We start from the raw sequence: 16,198 nt of genomic DNA, 5'->3' as shown, positions 1-16,198 counted from the left end.
AAAGTCAGTGAGATGATGATACAATGCCATTGACTCATTGAATTGCATTAATTACATTTAACAATGATTATGTCAACATGCATCAGTCAAGCTTTTGAGTCACAAGCAAACATCCACTGAGGCATAAAACAAGTGCCCAAACAATTAATGAATTGAATTAATGAACTGGTCTTAGTATGCATACCGTAGCTACCTCGTTGTAAACTGTTTTTAGAAATATCAAATTAGCTTATTTTTTCTTTTTTATATTGTGTCTGTTTCACTATGGCGTGCAGTTTTATGCAGCATGAAATGTCTTGGTTTTATATTCAGTTTTAGTATTTACAACAATATTCTTTTTGCTAATGCTGAATAATTATTCAGACATTAACAGAGATTATACATAGACATTAAGCATTATTATTCATTACATTATTTTAATGCAGCACACAGTAAGGGAGACCAGGGAGTGTTGTAACACCATCAGTTTAACCAATCAGAATTTAACCATGGACATCAGTCCATCACCCTACCCCCCTGAGGTGACAATACAAGTGTGATTCTGCATAATAATATTAAATATATGGGATAAAAACTACAGTTATCATGGACTATTCATGTACACTGTAAAAAAGGATTTGTTGGTTCAACTTAAAAAAAGTAAGTTACCTGGTTGTCTTAAAATGTTGAGTTAATTCAACTCAAATAAAAATTGTCATGTTAACGAATATTTTTATGTTGAATTAACTTAAAATTTAAGGCAACCAGGTAACTAAAAGTTGAGCATAAGTTGAGCCATTTTTTATAGTGTAGGTATCTGTTTTGACAAAAAAAGAATTCCTAACTCCTTTCATTAGTAAAATATACATTTATGAATGTTATATCAATGTTCAGGTGAGGTTTACAAAATAAAAGTCTCCCTCAAAACAAGCCTAGTGAAAGGTAAAAGTTCCTTACCCAGAATGCATCTGGCACACCTGTTGTACATTTCTCAAGAAAAACTGTACCTAATTTAATTAAAGCAATAAAACACTGCTATAAAATAAAAATGCTATATTGCATTTGTCTATGAAGTTGTACCTGATATATATAATATTGTGATAGCCAGGGCTAAAACTCCCAGTTCAACCATTTGTGCACAGTGAATCAGATTTTGCCTTATAAGACGGTGTCTTCTTTACTGCCCACCGATGGATAAAGCACTGCACTGAATTCTGCTTTATTACACATTGTAAAATACTTGTAGAGGTGATGGAAGTGTCCTTGGATGATCTTGAGAGGCCGCTGTGCTGAAAGCTCTGCATTCTGCAACATAAAGGCTGACCTCCATCACCCAGGGCTCTTAAAGGTCTGCTCGACTGCGCCCACCTGATGCGATTATCAAATGTTTATTTGTCTTTACTCTCATTGTTAGTGCACTTAGAATGATTAACTACGTCAAGCTTTCTCGCTGACATCTCGTGTCACTCGGGGGAGAAAAAGCAGGCTCTCCTTGCTCCCCCTGATGTCTCTTTCCATCACTCGCTTTCTCAATCCTCTCCATTTAAATCAAATTCAATCCAGAGAGCCCTCCATCTGCCGTGATGGCCACTATACAATAACAACTATGGCAACAGTAAAACAGACAACAAATAAATAAAAATGCCAATAAAAAGAAGAGATATTTAAAGTATGGTTTAACCCAACATAAAACACAATAAGATGAGGTTTCTTTATGTGGGTGGCATTTCACGACCCTCTTCCTCTGTCTTTTATGATATTGCTGCCTCTCTCTCTCGTTTTCATTCTCTCTGTATTTGTCCTTGCTTCTATATCTGGTATTTCGGGGTTAAATTACTAAGAATGAATTGCACCAATGCATATTTTTTGTAGCTCTACTGGGAGAGCTTGATGATAGCAACACCAGGGTCATACTGTAGGTTCGATCCAAAAGAATGCATGGACTATAAAATGTTTACTCCAGATGCACTGTAAGTTGCCAGATGCATAAAAAGAAATCTGGAAAGATTTGATTGCATGCATTGTTTTAAGGCCGGTTCAGATGACATTACAAAATCTAAATCATGGGTCTTTAATGGGGGTCCAGGAGGGTACTAATTGGGGTCCTCCTAATATTGAAATTAGGCATTAAAGTGCACTTATTTCATTGCTAAAAAACAACATTATTTTGTGTATTTGGTATAATACAATGTGTTAGCGTGGTTTATGCTTAAAAAAACATTTATTTCCACATGCCGTACATTTTTGTAGCCCAGATTTCACTTTCTTCCTGAAATGCATTGATTTTGTACAAAACTCATCAATTTGAAAAACTCTGTGTCCCTGATTGGCCAGCTAATCTGTACGTTGGTTGGCCTGAATATCTCTGACGTCAGCCAGAAAAGTGACGCACCTTACCATGTTTAAAAGATTCGGTCACAATGCAATGCTAACAGGAGTTCATTTACAGGCTGTGAGTCAAAGCGGGAGAAATTATGATAATGTCGGTCTTGTTTACGTCAACAGGCCCAGGAAGTAAACTGTTGCCTACAATTCATGTGTTTGTTGTAGTCCAAGAAAAGAGATTTACATTGGAAATGATAAATTGCATCATCGTTTACTTTGGGGTGTACTAATGCACACTTACACACCAAAGGAAATGTAAAGTCGTGAATCGGACCATAGATGCAATTTAAACAAAAATGCATTAATAGTCTAAAAATAAAAATGTAACACTAATGCTGCATTTACACCAAACGCGGTAGAGGCGGCAAGCGCGAGTGATTTCATTGTTAAGTCAATGTAAAGACGCGTTGACGCGGTCTGGAGGTCCCGCGGCGCGGATGAGGCATTTAGCGTGGTACGTAAGATGCGTTTGCCTAATTTGCGCATCTAGTTTGCGCGAATTGAGCGTATGACGTGGTACGTGCGAATAGTGCTTTTTGTGCATTTTGCGTTTGACGCGAATTTGCGGCTGACACCCGAGTTGAAAAATTTGAACTTTGACGGATTTTCGTGCCGCGTTAGCCAATCAGGAGCCTGCTTGCTGAGTCACTCATTCAGCATGAAGGCTTGACGTTGTCCGTGAGCAGTCACCCAGAGCTATACGACACAAGTTCTTATTTCTATAGAGACAGGAATAAAAAGGACCTAGCTTGGAAGAGTGTAAGTTGTAAATACACATTTCACTTTTGAGTCACGTGACAATTATCGACCCGTTTATTTTCCTCCTATAGTAACGTGACTAAATACAAACCGGTTACTCTCTCGATAAATGCACAATCAACATCAGCCATCCTGCAAACAGACAACCGCATAGCACTTGCCCCTCCCACAAGAAGCAGATTTGGCTTCTAACGCGCGTCAAATGCTTGCTTTTTCCGCGTGTCTACTTCGCTCAAGAAGCGCGAATGCATTCAAACTGTTCAAGCTGCAAACTAGGCGCGGTAGACGCGATTTTGACGCCTGAAACGCAGTTGGTGTAAACGCAGCATTAAAATAAAGAGCATAATTATCCCAAAATAAATTCTATTTAGTTACATTACACATTTTATGTAGTATGCCAAAAATTATTATTTTATTTTCTTTGCAACGTAACCATCATAACAAAGTATGTGTTATAAATAATAACCAACACAGCTCCTCCTCTCTATCCATTAAGGGTTCTTGGCCGGAAGACCTCTGATTTAAATTGTTTCATGTAAAATATATTAGAGAAAAAGAAACATAAATGACTACACTGGATTGACAGAAAAGATCTCAATGTCAAAAACTAAAATCAGATTTTACCAAGCCTGCAATAAAAACTCAATATTATGTCATGATTTGATGAACAACTCCTTCCATCATTGATTAAAAATGTACATAGCATAAATCAAATCTTTTTTTAGATGAAATTCCAATTACTGCCTGCTTTCATGGGTGGTAACAGAGTAGTGTTAACTGCGGCACACAAATAAATTGAAGTGAGTTTTGTGAATAAGGCACAATTTATAATGAGCCTAATCTGCATAGTTGTGTTTGCACTTAAAATGATGACAATGAGTTAACTCAAATACTAAATATGCAGCGCATTTTTTCTATATTCAGCTCCTGGATAAACAGAATCTGATTGGTTAGTTAATAAGACACAGGTTTTTGTGCTAAAACCCAATGCACAATGCAGTTTAGATTCCCCTCAGAGAGATATCAAATCACCTGACCACCACTTAAATCCGCGGTGCGAAATTCTTGACACGCCAAAGCCCCTTTATCCGAATAGGCAGAGACACGTGTCTGTGTTTAAACATGCATGCATCAATTAGACGGCGCTGAACTGCCAGTCCACTCTGTAATCCCCTTAAACACCCAGAATGAAACATTCACAGATGTTCGTTCCTTATACCAGCTGAGCAGCCAAACGGGAAGGACAGGACCAGCAGGCGTGCTGTCTGCATTCGGATTTAGCCTCCAGAGTTTCTGCAACCTGACATGCTGTTCGCGAGCCAACAGAATTTGTTTCGTGTGATCTGTTCCATTATCTCGACAAATCCGTATTTTACACCATACTCATAAACTTGCCTTTCATTGTCACTTTGCATTACGCTATGTTTTGTCAAGATCCCTTTAAGGCAAATCATTTTACTTGGCGGCCAAATGGCAACAGCCTTTGGGCAGCTATGTACTCCAGCCACGGTAGACGCCATATTTAATTTTATACTTATGAAAACAAGGCTGTTTTTAAGGTTAGACATACAGTTTACTTAATGGCCTGTGCCACGGTCAATGTTTTGCAGACTTAGAAATGTGTCTATTTGAAAAAACCCAGAGGGGGAAACCCTGTAAAATAAAAACTGGTTATGAATATAAGATGCGACATAGGACCTATAAGACAATAAAAAGTATTTAACACATTGTATCTATCCCCTTAAAGCCTTGTTTTTATTTATGTCAAATTAAATATGTTCTCATCTCTGTCAACAATCAGTTTATTATTTAAGCAACAGACATACAAGTACAGCTTCTGTCTACTTGACGAAAGACTAAAATCTCCAAAACTGTTTGTTATGATATTTTTTAAAAAACCATCCTTCAAATCATGATGATACACTTGCATATTGCCAGATGCTTTTTATCTTAAGCGACTTACAGTGCATTATTAGCTTTCTAATATATCAGTTTGATTCCAGCACTATTGTCTGATTCACGATATTACATTTCCTTTGGTGTGTAATGGTGCATTCCCACCAGCCGCGGTAGAGGCGGCAAAGTGCACTATTCGCAAGTAGTTGGACGCTTGAACATTTGAGTTCATTTGCGTGTGAAATTAGTCATTCGAGAAAATTACGTGGAAATTCGTGTCATGGGAGGGGCTTCTGAGACTCTGCCAATCCGCTTGCTTCCTGTAATAACGTCACTCCTACAGCAATGTCCTGATTGGGCGCACGTTCCACGCCATTCGTGCCGCAGGATGCCTTATCGCATCTTTGCATTGACTTAACATGTAAATCACTCACGTTTGCCGTGTCTGTTGTAAACCCTGCATAAGTGTGTATTAGTACATGTCTCCAATGTAAATCTCTTTTCTTGGACTACAACAAACACACAGATTGTAGGCAACAGTTTACTTCCTGGGATTGGTGATGCAGACAAGACGGACATTATCATAATTCCTCCCGCTTGGACTCAAAGCCTGTAAATAAACTCCTGTCGGCATTGCACCGTGAGCGAATCTTTCAAACATTGTAAGGACACATTTCCGGCTGACGTCAGAGGTATTAGCTGGCCAATCAGGGACAAAGAGCTTTTAAAATGCGTGCGTTTCAGGAAGAGAGTGAAATCTGGAAAACCACGCAAACACATTGTATTATACAAAATACACAAACAAATTTTAAGCAATGAAATAGGTGCTCTTTAACTTTTATTTGTATATAAGTTCAAAATAAGAACTCAAAATTTTTAAGCAAACAGGTAACTTACTTTTTTAAGTTGAATCAACAAATCTTTTGTCACAGTGTGTTAACGTAAAGCTCTGCGCTAGAGGATTTATCTTCTTTATATTACATCACACACAAATATATAATAATGCTTTCATCAAATAAGGTGGGGATTTAATTCCCACAGCTGCCATTTAGGGAATTGAGTTTGTATTCATGATAGCAGATTAGTGAATTTATTTACGCACACCTTAATTAGTATTACTATTATAGCATTACTGTTGCATGCGGGTTTGATTTCTGCATAGCTAAGGCTTTCTATACCCACTGGCATAAATACTGTTCATCAGAAGTTGAAAGATACTTTTTGGGCATCGGAGAGGGTGTGAGCACCTCCCTTAGGCCAGAGAGAGAGTGAGGAGACAGCGTTCTGGATTAACACCGTCTGCTCACGTCTGACAGCTCTCTGACAATATAATTACAGACCGGTCCACCAAGAGAGAGAGAGAGCGAGAGAGGTTGATAAAAAACTTTTACTAGAGGATAACGTCATGACTTATATGATTCATTTTCTCAAGTCACATCCCTTAATACTCTATATATTTTTATTGTTCGTCTTCGGAAAAGTGTGATTTTTCTTACAGTATCGTAATATACATTCGGTTTATAGATCATAACACCTCAGTTCTCTCTGTTCTGCCTGAATGTATAAAAATAAACATAGCATGCCTTAAAAATGAATTTTTTAATTAACAGCTATAATATAATATAATATCAATGTACATACTGCATAATGAACACAGGCACCTAATATTACTGGAAACCGAGCTGTCAAATTGCCTCCATTCTCTCTTAATAAAGGCAATAAGGGTGATGGAAAACAATTCCCTATTGTGCACAGCAGTTGATATTGGCGGCACCCTCTCTATGCTTTGAACATTAAATGAGAACTAGGTTATATTACTACAGCACTCGAACACAGTCCTACAGTATACTACCCTTGTGCATCTAATAAACAGGACATATCTGTTACCATGGCAATGATTGTGAACAACAATCCCATTAGTGTGATTGATAAGAGGCCAAGTGGAAAAAAGGGAATTAAAGAGAGAAAATGAGCAAGAGAAATAACTGTAATAATCAAGGTAAAATCTCCTGATTGCATTTACCGGCTGCTGAGCTGTACTGCACATTAGCCCATGTTAAGCCCCTTTGCCTGAGGTACCACTGGTTATTTTAAAAACACTTAAAAAGCATTATTACATCTGAGTGATGAGGAGGAGTGGGCAGGCCTGTCAGAATAAAAAGGGGCTTGGGGAGATGTAAACAAAACCTCTGTTAGAAAAAAGACAGATACCTCTTTATCAATCTGCAGGTTCTCCATCACAGCCCGTAGCCTGAACACAATAGATTTACAGCTCTTTCCCCGAGAAACTCCAGATGAATCCCAAGCAGCTTTGGATTTTTTACGCATCAGACAGTACGTTAATTAATGACAGATTCTTTTATCCCCTGCATAACACTTCCCTAAATCAGCACCTCCAAAAAATCCTCATCATGTCTGAAAGAGTCGCATGTATCAAATTCTCCAGCTTAAGGTATTTAGACACGCCAAACATGGCATAAAAGCATTCTAATTATACCCTTAAAATGTTGTCTTTTCAAATGACCAATGCCCATGCCAACATCTTTTAAAATAGACAACGTTGTTTGGCACGACTCGCTCCAACATCTTTCATTATCTCTTGGTATGTTAGTGACTTTTGACATACGTTCATGCAATCCAGTGTAGACATTCACAGCAGTCTTTGTTTCCCTGCATATGCCAGTGGATTAACTAAATCAAGCAATAAGCCACGAGATGTCATGCAAGTGGGGGGTTTCGTGCTTAAGAAAGACCCCTACCCATGGTAAATTTACCATAATGCACAGCCATGAATTTATATGCTTTAATATACTGCATGATTTTACAATGTATCTCATTTCAACATTGCTCTTCCAAGATAAATTTAGGGTTGAAACTAATAATCAAGCAGTGTCGTGCAAGCAAAAGTTCTACTAAATATCTGTTCTTGAAATGCTACGTAACTTCTAACAAGTGTCCATTGGGTATCCGGGCAAAAGAAACAAAGACAATTGAGAATCTCAGAATTTCATTGTGGTTTTGTGGAACAACACCCATTTTTGCTTAGCATCTGACACACATTCACACATAGACGTACCTGCAATGTCTGTGCACGCCTGCCACTGTTTCGATGATGAAGCACTCTCCCTCATTCAGGCAGAAGGCCATCTCCTGACTGTCTTGGCAGGGCTTGAAGAATTCGGAGCGTACGGTGGAGGTTGTGGGGGCAACTGCGTGTGAAAGAGACACGGGAGGGGAGCGAGAAAATGAGGGGGAAGAGAGAGAAACAGAAAGAGATTAATCAAGATTAAACAAGATTAATCAAATGAATCACACTGTAATAATCCATCTATTTCCATAATGTCCATTGCGGTGTTATTTCTCTATATTACATTATTGATGCTAATCAGATAACACGTTCAAGTGTGATGGTATCATAATGACTCAATTGATTAGTAATGAGATCCTGTACAGACTACTCTATCTAGAATGCATATATAAAGGAGGAAAAATTTTATGATACATGCAGAGTCAATAAACCTAATGTAATGAGAAACGGTTTCTACACAAATTATGCACACATATCGGCACTGTTTAGTGGAAACCTCATATCTTATCATTGCTATTGCTCACCCTTTATGTCTTTGTGTGGGTTTTGCAAATATTTAACCAACATAAGTATTAAGAGCCTGTGACTAAACCTCGCAACAAGGGATACAAAATTATTCCTTATTCAGTACGCCGCCATGTTGATCCCAAACCAAGGCTGTGAGGGCTGGACGTCCAGAGCGTGCGCTTTAAACCTATTATTTTGTAACAGGATGCTGGTCATTAAGCCAACAAAACACAGAAAATACATTATTACAATATTACGGGACAAAGAACCTCAGAAAATGTGGATTGTTGAAATTAGAAGGGACATGTGACCCTTTTTGAGATGAGAATAGTGCATTGTGTACATATTATCTGTTTTGGATATTAGCATGTTAGCTAATCGCTAATTTCTCATGTTGTAAGCATGTTTATTTTTCTTTAGGGTGGCCATTCGTTCCAGTTCCGCCGCATATCTCCCGAACATGTTTTCGGGTTCGTTCTCCGGAAGTCGCGTTGGTTGACCGCACACGTCATCAAGGTTTAATATTTCGGGTTTAATTTAAAAAAAGCAACCGTTACATTTCAAGGTAAGAATGAAACTACAATGATTGTATTTCTTAAAATAAATAAATCTTAATTTTCTAATGTATTTTAACTGAAATGTGAGAACCTCGATGACCTATATGCGGTCGAGCAACGCGACTTCTGGAGAACGAACCCGAAAACATGTTCGGGACGTGTCCTGAGGAACTGGCACGAATGGCCACCCTACTTTTCTTTAAAACACCATTATAGTGCAACAATACAGTATTTTATGGCAACAACTACTCTCTAAAAACAAACAGTGCTAAATAGCACTAAAAGTGGTTCTTGGCTCGTAATCATGGAGGAACCGTTTTAAGTACCATATAGCACTGATGAAGCACCCGTGTAGCACCGGTGTAGAACCACATTGTGCTATGTAGAACCATATGTGGTGCTATATGACCCCTGTATGGTTCTTCATATGTGCACTGTAAAAATTCTGTAGAAATTATAGTATTGCCGGGTATTACTGGCAACTAGCTGCCAGTAACTTACTGTAGTTTTTACATATATGTTATTTACTGGCAACAGTTTGTTCACAGTTAAATGAACATGAAACATTTTCAGTCTTTATATTCTACAGTAAGTTACTGGCAACCAGTTGCATAGTTACAGCAATTTTGTTACAGTGTGCTTCATAGGTGCTATATAGCACTAAAAATGGTTCCTCTATGATAACGAGACAAGAACCAATTTTAGTGCTATTTAGAGCACCGTTTGTTTTTAGAGTTTATGTATATTTTTGCACAAATGATATTTAGTTATAAATGAATCCTGCTTCTGTTGATTACAGTCAACATGCTTAAAATATTTACAGGAGAAAAGTTTGTAAAGTATTCATGTCGTGCGTTTTTTTGTAAACTGTACGAATTTGAATTATGTACTTCATTATAGGACTATATAAGTGTTTTAAAGAAAAGTTAGCATGCTTACAACATTAGAATTTAGTGATTAGCCAACATGCTAATTACAAATCAGATTTTATGTACACATTGCACTGCTCTTTTCTCAAAATTAGCTCATATGTCCCAATCCAAAATTTCTGAGGTTTTTTTGTCCTGTGGAAATTTATAGATGATGTAATTTCTATGTTTTGATGGCTGAACGACCAGCATCCCGGTATAAAAATAAGTTTAAAGCGCACGATTTGGACATCAATCCCTCACAGCCTCGTTTGGGTCTAGGCTAAATAAGGCGTATTCGATTACTTAGAATATCATATATTGATACCTATACTGCCCTAAAAAGCCAAAGTGCAGTAACTATGCATTTGGTCAAAATTGAGTTAAGGGTTGAAATGAGCATTGTGAGATCTGCTGTCTTGTGACAAAGTCTCCTGGTTCAATGTTGTCCCATTTCAGAGAAACATATGTGTCTAAATTGCAGTAACATGTTTGACTGGCTGGTGTAAAAAACTTTAAGGGCATTTTTCTCATTTTCAGTGTTTGCGTAGTTACTGCACTTAGCCTTTGTAGGGCAGTAAAGACAGAGATAGTTTTGCTTTTAACTCCTTGATCAAAAGTATCATGTTGTAAAATCCTAGAAGTGAAATTGACATATTTGCTAATGTATGATACCATTACTTGAAGAGTTTGGTTCCAAAACGCGATAACGCCAAATCCAATGTCTGCCGGTTTATTCTGTCATCTTTTCTCTCTTTTTTTCCAAAACACGATAAACACCACTCCTCCTTTTCTGCAGAATGCAATAAATCCGCTTAACCAATCACAGCGCACCATTTCACACACTGTCAACAACAATGACCGCTCTTTGAATACACACAGAATTCTATTTTTCCTCATCTACTTTGTACTTTGTGATCAACAAACAAACAAAAACGAAATAATACTTTGATGGCCTTGATAAACTTGTGGTGCTTTTGTGTGACAGAAAAGAAACGTAAGCCATCAAAATCTAACAATTTACGTGAGGCACTTGGGAGACTGAAAAATTACGTCTGTGGCTTGTTCTCCCGACAGCATCAAGCTTCTGTCAAGCTAACACATTGACCCCAGGGGGTCTTATGAAAAACTTTACATTATTTTACTCGAGGCAATGAAAATCGAGCAGGACCAAAACATTTGACATCTGATCACTGTCAAAAAAGTTCAGCGATGACGTCCAAAGTATAACAGCAGTGTTCTTAATATGACAAAGTTAGTGTTTTGATTAATGCCATTAATGTACATTTTTTTTAATCAGTGTATACCACTAGTCAACAAAATGAATATAACATGGCAAAGATGAATGCACATTTATATATTCATAGCATTTTGAGAAAAACATTATCAGTTTTTAAAATAAATTTTTGAAAATCAAATTATGGATTTGAATGTTTTCTGTTTTTATAACCTAAAGATGCTATGTGAAAGTTTGGAACAGAAAGTAGTGTTTTTCATCTTGTCACTTTCTTGGTATAGAAAACATATTTTTACCCAAATTAGTAAAAATGGATTTATTGCGTTTTGGAACCAAACTCTTCACATACAACTCCTCTGGATTGTCAGTACTGTCAGTAACTCCACCACACCCAGGCCTGGACTGGGACAAAAAACTGGCCCTGGCATTTTGGCCCAGACCGGCCCACTACATATGATCACAAATCTTTGTGCAACCTTGACTACCAACTTCATATAATGATTAAGTAGAAAAGTATGGGAGCTGAAACGTGACATTACAAAAATGTAAGTGCTGTAAAAGGCCATGCGATTGCTTTTTTATTAATTAATACACTTTTTGATGCTTTTGGAGCTTTGGTGTTGCCGACGTTGCATATAAATAATGTAGTCCATAAAGACATCTATATTTTTGGCCTATCTTTACGTAAAATAAAAATGCAAATTTCTGCTAAAAGTTGTAAACTTTAAGGAGTACACAAGCATATTAAACATGAACTAAATGCCATAACACTTAAATTTTGATTCCATGTGGTCTTTATCTCTATGGGACTGCTACGTATTGGCTGCTTTATGTCTTTAAATTAAAGCAATTTATGAACAAAAAATAACACGCTTACTCAAAGCCGCAGCTTAATGCATCCACATGCTGGTCCAAATTAAATTGCCTACATTAGCACCTTTACTACTCAAATAGCAGCAATGATTCACATTCAAAACGCAGCACTTCTCGGGAAGGGTGCCGTTTATAGTAGGCAGGCAAACAGAGCATGCACCTTTTAATCTGGATGAGAACAGAGCTAGTCCGATGAATATGGTTCCTCTGACCCTTTCCAGTCTGCCTGACTTCAGCATCCATATGAACATCTCCTGAATACAAAAGCAGGGCCTGCAGCAAACTGCTACGCACGTACGCAATCGTGCCATCACCGACCATGTCCATAAGAAGAAAACACAATGCATTGAAAGCATTCACGCATGCACTCGCATACAGCCCATAATCTCTCAGGCATCTGCCACAAGATGAAATAACGCACAGACTTTCGTAAGATGAAGGCCGCATCTGTAGTCAACAGCTGCCGGCAGCATCCGCGTTTGGGTGAAAAAACTAAACAAAACGTGGCAACCCAAATAACATCAGACACCTGCAGTAACACAGGAAAGGTCAAATCAATCTGTTGTTCTCACGTATTGACGGATAAATCTCTGGTCACTGGTGCGGAAGACGATGACGGATCGGAGAATTGTTAAAACGAGAAAAACCGAACAAAGACGCTTCAAACGTTCACGAGAAGGCCGCGATGGATGACTCCATTACAAGGAGTCACGCGGAAGCCAAAAGCGACCGCTTAGCACCATAAACAACACAATAACGCTGCAGAATTCCTGATCTCAGACTGCAACACTGTGTGTTTTCATATCCTCTCGGTCAAGTGTCTATAGAAACTGGGGCTTTATGACTTCAGATAAATCATCTTAAAGGCATTGATCAAACAGCCATTGATCTGCACATTTTGTTGTTAAAACTGAGGATTCCATTCGGTAGCTTATTAGTCTCATTTTTCTTCAAAGTGGCGTTTCAAACCCGACTGGTATACTGCTTCAAACCGGCCAGTCGATGGGCAATCAGCAGTGTTTACTGTGTGACCCAGGGCTACTTATGAACCTGATCTCTCTCCGCTAAAGCCTCAATACAGCGATCGTAAAACCTGCCACATTGAGCCCGTCCGCAGGCGAGGAGCACAAAAACATGCTATAACAATTGCATGGGACCGTATTAAAAAAGCAATACGTAAACAGGGTATGTTTTCGACAGGTTGGCGGAGGAGCTCAATGAATTAATGAACGTTTCAATCGATGCCATGGGATTCAGAAGAGCTATTAGCAATCAGCGTCATTTTAGGAGCGATCATTGACGAGTTTATTCAATCAAAGGTGGTAAACGCATGCGGAGACAGCAATGAGGCACGGCACTCACAATCCCCGCTTTATTCCTTTGTTTGCTATTGACAGATTATTGAGACAGAACAGAAACCGAGCACGTGGGCGACTACCCCCACCATCTAGACTAATGAAGTATTCAGGGAAGTAATGATTTTCACTACCCACAATGGGCTTTTGGTGTAAAGACCAAAGTTTTACACACCAGCAGATGTACTAGTACAAAAATGAATGAAGATGACTGTTCAAACCCAATGTGAAATTCATTCATTTGTTAGTTTACCTCACCAGTAGGCACCATTGTACGAGAAGCGAGTGAATTTGCACCGCGGGACAGCGCATTAGACGGTAAGGTTGCAGGGGCGGCCAGCTCATGCACCACATGATAATTGCTCAGCTTCTGGTTACTTAGTGATAAATCCCCCTCTAGTTATTCCCAAAACGGCTTGTCATAACATTTGATTCATCCTGGTTGCTTCAAAATTAGCTGCTTTTTCTTTAGAAACGTCCCTTGATAACTTCCATGAAATGGAATTCCAAATTGAATCAGTAATTCCCCGTGGGTTGAAAATTGGACAAAACAACACCGTGACAAGGTATAAACGTATTTTTGTGTCTGTGAGGGGTTTACAGTAGCTATACATTAGGGAAAAAGAATTCATAAATAAAATCAAAATGTAAAATGTTGTAAAAAAACATTCCCAATATGCAATCCTCGTTTAATTGGTTGCTTTATTCTGTTGTTATTATAATTAGCTTTTTATATAACAACAGCAGTCTGTGGTGTGTCCTCATTTAAATAGGTAGGTAAAACCAAATGTCCCCACAGCGATAGTAAAACCTTGAATCACCTGGATCGTGGGGCCCAGACAACTGCCCCCATGAGAAAACAGTTCCAAAAACACAGTAAATATTGCCTTAATGAAATCTAAAAATGCAAAACGTTTGTGTGAGGGTTTAAGAGGTAGAGGATGGAGCTGAAAAGTGATAGCAAAATGAATATGGGTGTGTACGCGTGCCACTTTTTCCAACATTAACCTTATTTAAACTTATATAAGTGCTTAGTAGCTTTGGAAATAAGAAACGGTTGTTCCAATAGCCAGGGCGACATGATTACAATCCTATGCATTATGTAATGTATGTACTGCTGCAGCGGTACAACAGCGAAAACAATCAACCAATTTAGACATCTTAGCACTCCTACATCCCTAATTTAAAATTCCCTAGTGTTCTCATTCAGCCTCAAATCCCAAGCCCTTTAAAACACACAAGAGATGAAAAGAAAGGCGTATTAAATATTCTAAAGGCATCTCTTTTAATAACACGCATGTTGTTGGCAACCCATGCACATCCATGTGTGAAAACACACGTCACCACAGAGACGGCCATGCGCATTTACATTTGTAACGTTTTTCTGAAAGCCTTCCCCGTAATCACCCCGCTCATTAGCGTGCTTATGCAGTAGCTAATCTCTGGAGAGACACCAGAATGAGAAGAGCACTTCTGTGTTGTTTACCGCGCTGCACATCAAACACTGCACACACACAGAGCGGGAAGGTCTTTTGGGAACCACGGGCTTAGTTTTCCCATCATGCACCACTGCCCACTGGCCTGCTGCTCTCTTCTGAGAATCTGTGTCTGACCGATGAGAGTTTAGAGCTTATGAGATGCGAACACCACCGTAAAACCCTAGCTATAATGGCTAGTGGTAGGTTGCATATTTTGAATAATGCATGCTCATATATTAGAATAAATTAGGTAACAGTATCTTCTCTTCACTAATAAGAAAATATAGATGTTAGGAAAATAGTTATTGGATCCTGGTTGTTTATAAGACTATAAACTTAACAAAATATCTCACCATTTGAATTTTTAATTCTGTACTGAGGGAAAAAATGTGTTTTAAAGTTCTTATTTAATTTTTGTGCTCTGTAAACAAAAACAAGATGCAATTTACTATTTTTTTATTATTATTGTTTGAATAATATTATTGTTTTTGCATATGATACATACAAATAAAGTCTACTGAAGCGCAACAGATTTATTATTATTTACCTGCAATATTTCAACGTTTTTAAAAGCATAATATGTCATTTTCACCTCTAGAGGTTGTTAAAGATCAACAATAACCACAGCTGACTTTATTGTGTGGAATGATGGGAATTTTTACCTCCAGTGTCGATAGGAATCGATCTAAAAAATTATGTTCATGGATAATGTATTAAAATAAAGTTTTAATAAACTGTTCCATTATAATTATGGCTGTCAAAATTCATTAACGCAAATACATTTTAACGACACAAATTTTATAATATATTAACGTGCGATTAATGCAATGCACAATTTTTGTTTGACCCTTGGTCTAGCCCATAGTTGGATAGAAACGCAGCCTTAAGGGGCGTGCACACCAAAACTTTTAAACGCGTCTAAAAGTGCCTGGTGGACGTCGAATGCAAGCTGTTTTTCAGCTGAGCGCTTTGGTAGCTCTGATACTTCAGCTGTGAGCCGGTTGGTTGCTGTGGTAATGTCCCGCCCCTCCTCCACTGTGATTGGACGGCCGTGTGAGAACTGACATTGACGAGTGGAGCTTTTCAGACAAAGTTGAATATTTTTCAACTCCGTTGAGAAAACCGCTAGCTGCAGGCTTATTTGAAAAACGCCGAGCTTCCATTGGAAACAATTGA

General features: G+C 38.2%; 1 protein-coding gene across 2 annotated transcripts in view; it reads right to left on the bottom strand.

Annotated features, from left to right (window-relative positions):
* nrg3b (neuregulin 3b) overlaps positions 1-16,198 on the bottom strand; it is a 216,590-nt gene that overhangs the window by 81,396 nt on the left and 118,996 nt on the right. For both annotated transcript variants that reach the window (XM_065262651.2, XM_065262652.2), the window contains exon 2: positions 8,096-8,228. In XM_065262651.2, the coding sequence (XP_065118723.2) occupies positions 8,096-8,228 (133 nt within the window). The remainder of the gene's footprint in view (positions 1-8,095; positions 8,229-16,198) is intronic.

The sequence above is a fragment of the Paramisgurnus dabryanus genome, chromosome 1 (genome assembly GCF_030506205.2).
Source record: "Paramisgurnus dabryanus chromosome 1, PD_genome_1.1, whole genome shotgun sequence".
Lineage (NCBI taxonomy): Eukaryota > Metazoa > Chordata > Actinopteri > Cypriniformes > Cobitidae > Paramisgurnus > Paramisgurnus dabryanus.
Note: the sequence above shows the minus strand (reverse complement) of the source record. Positions and strands in the feature narration are given on the sequence as shown.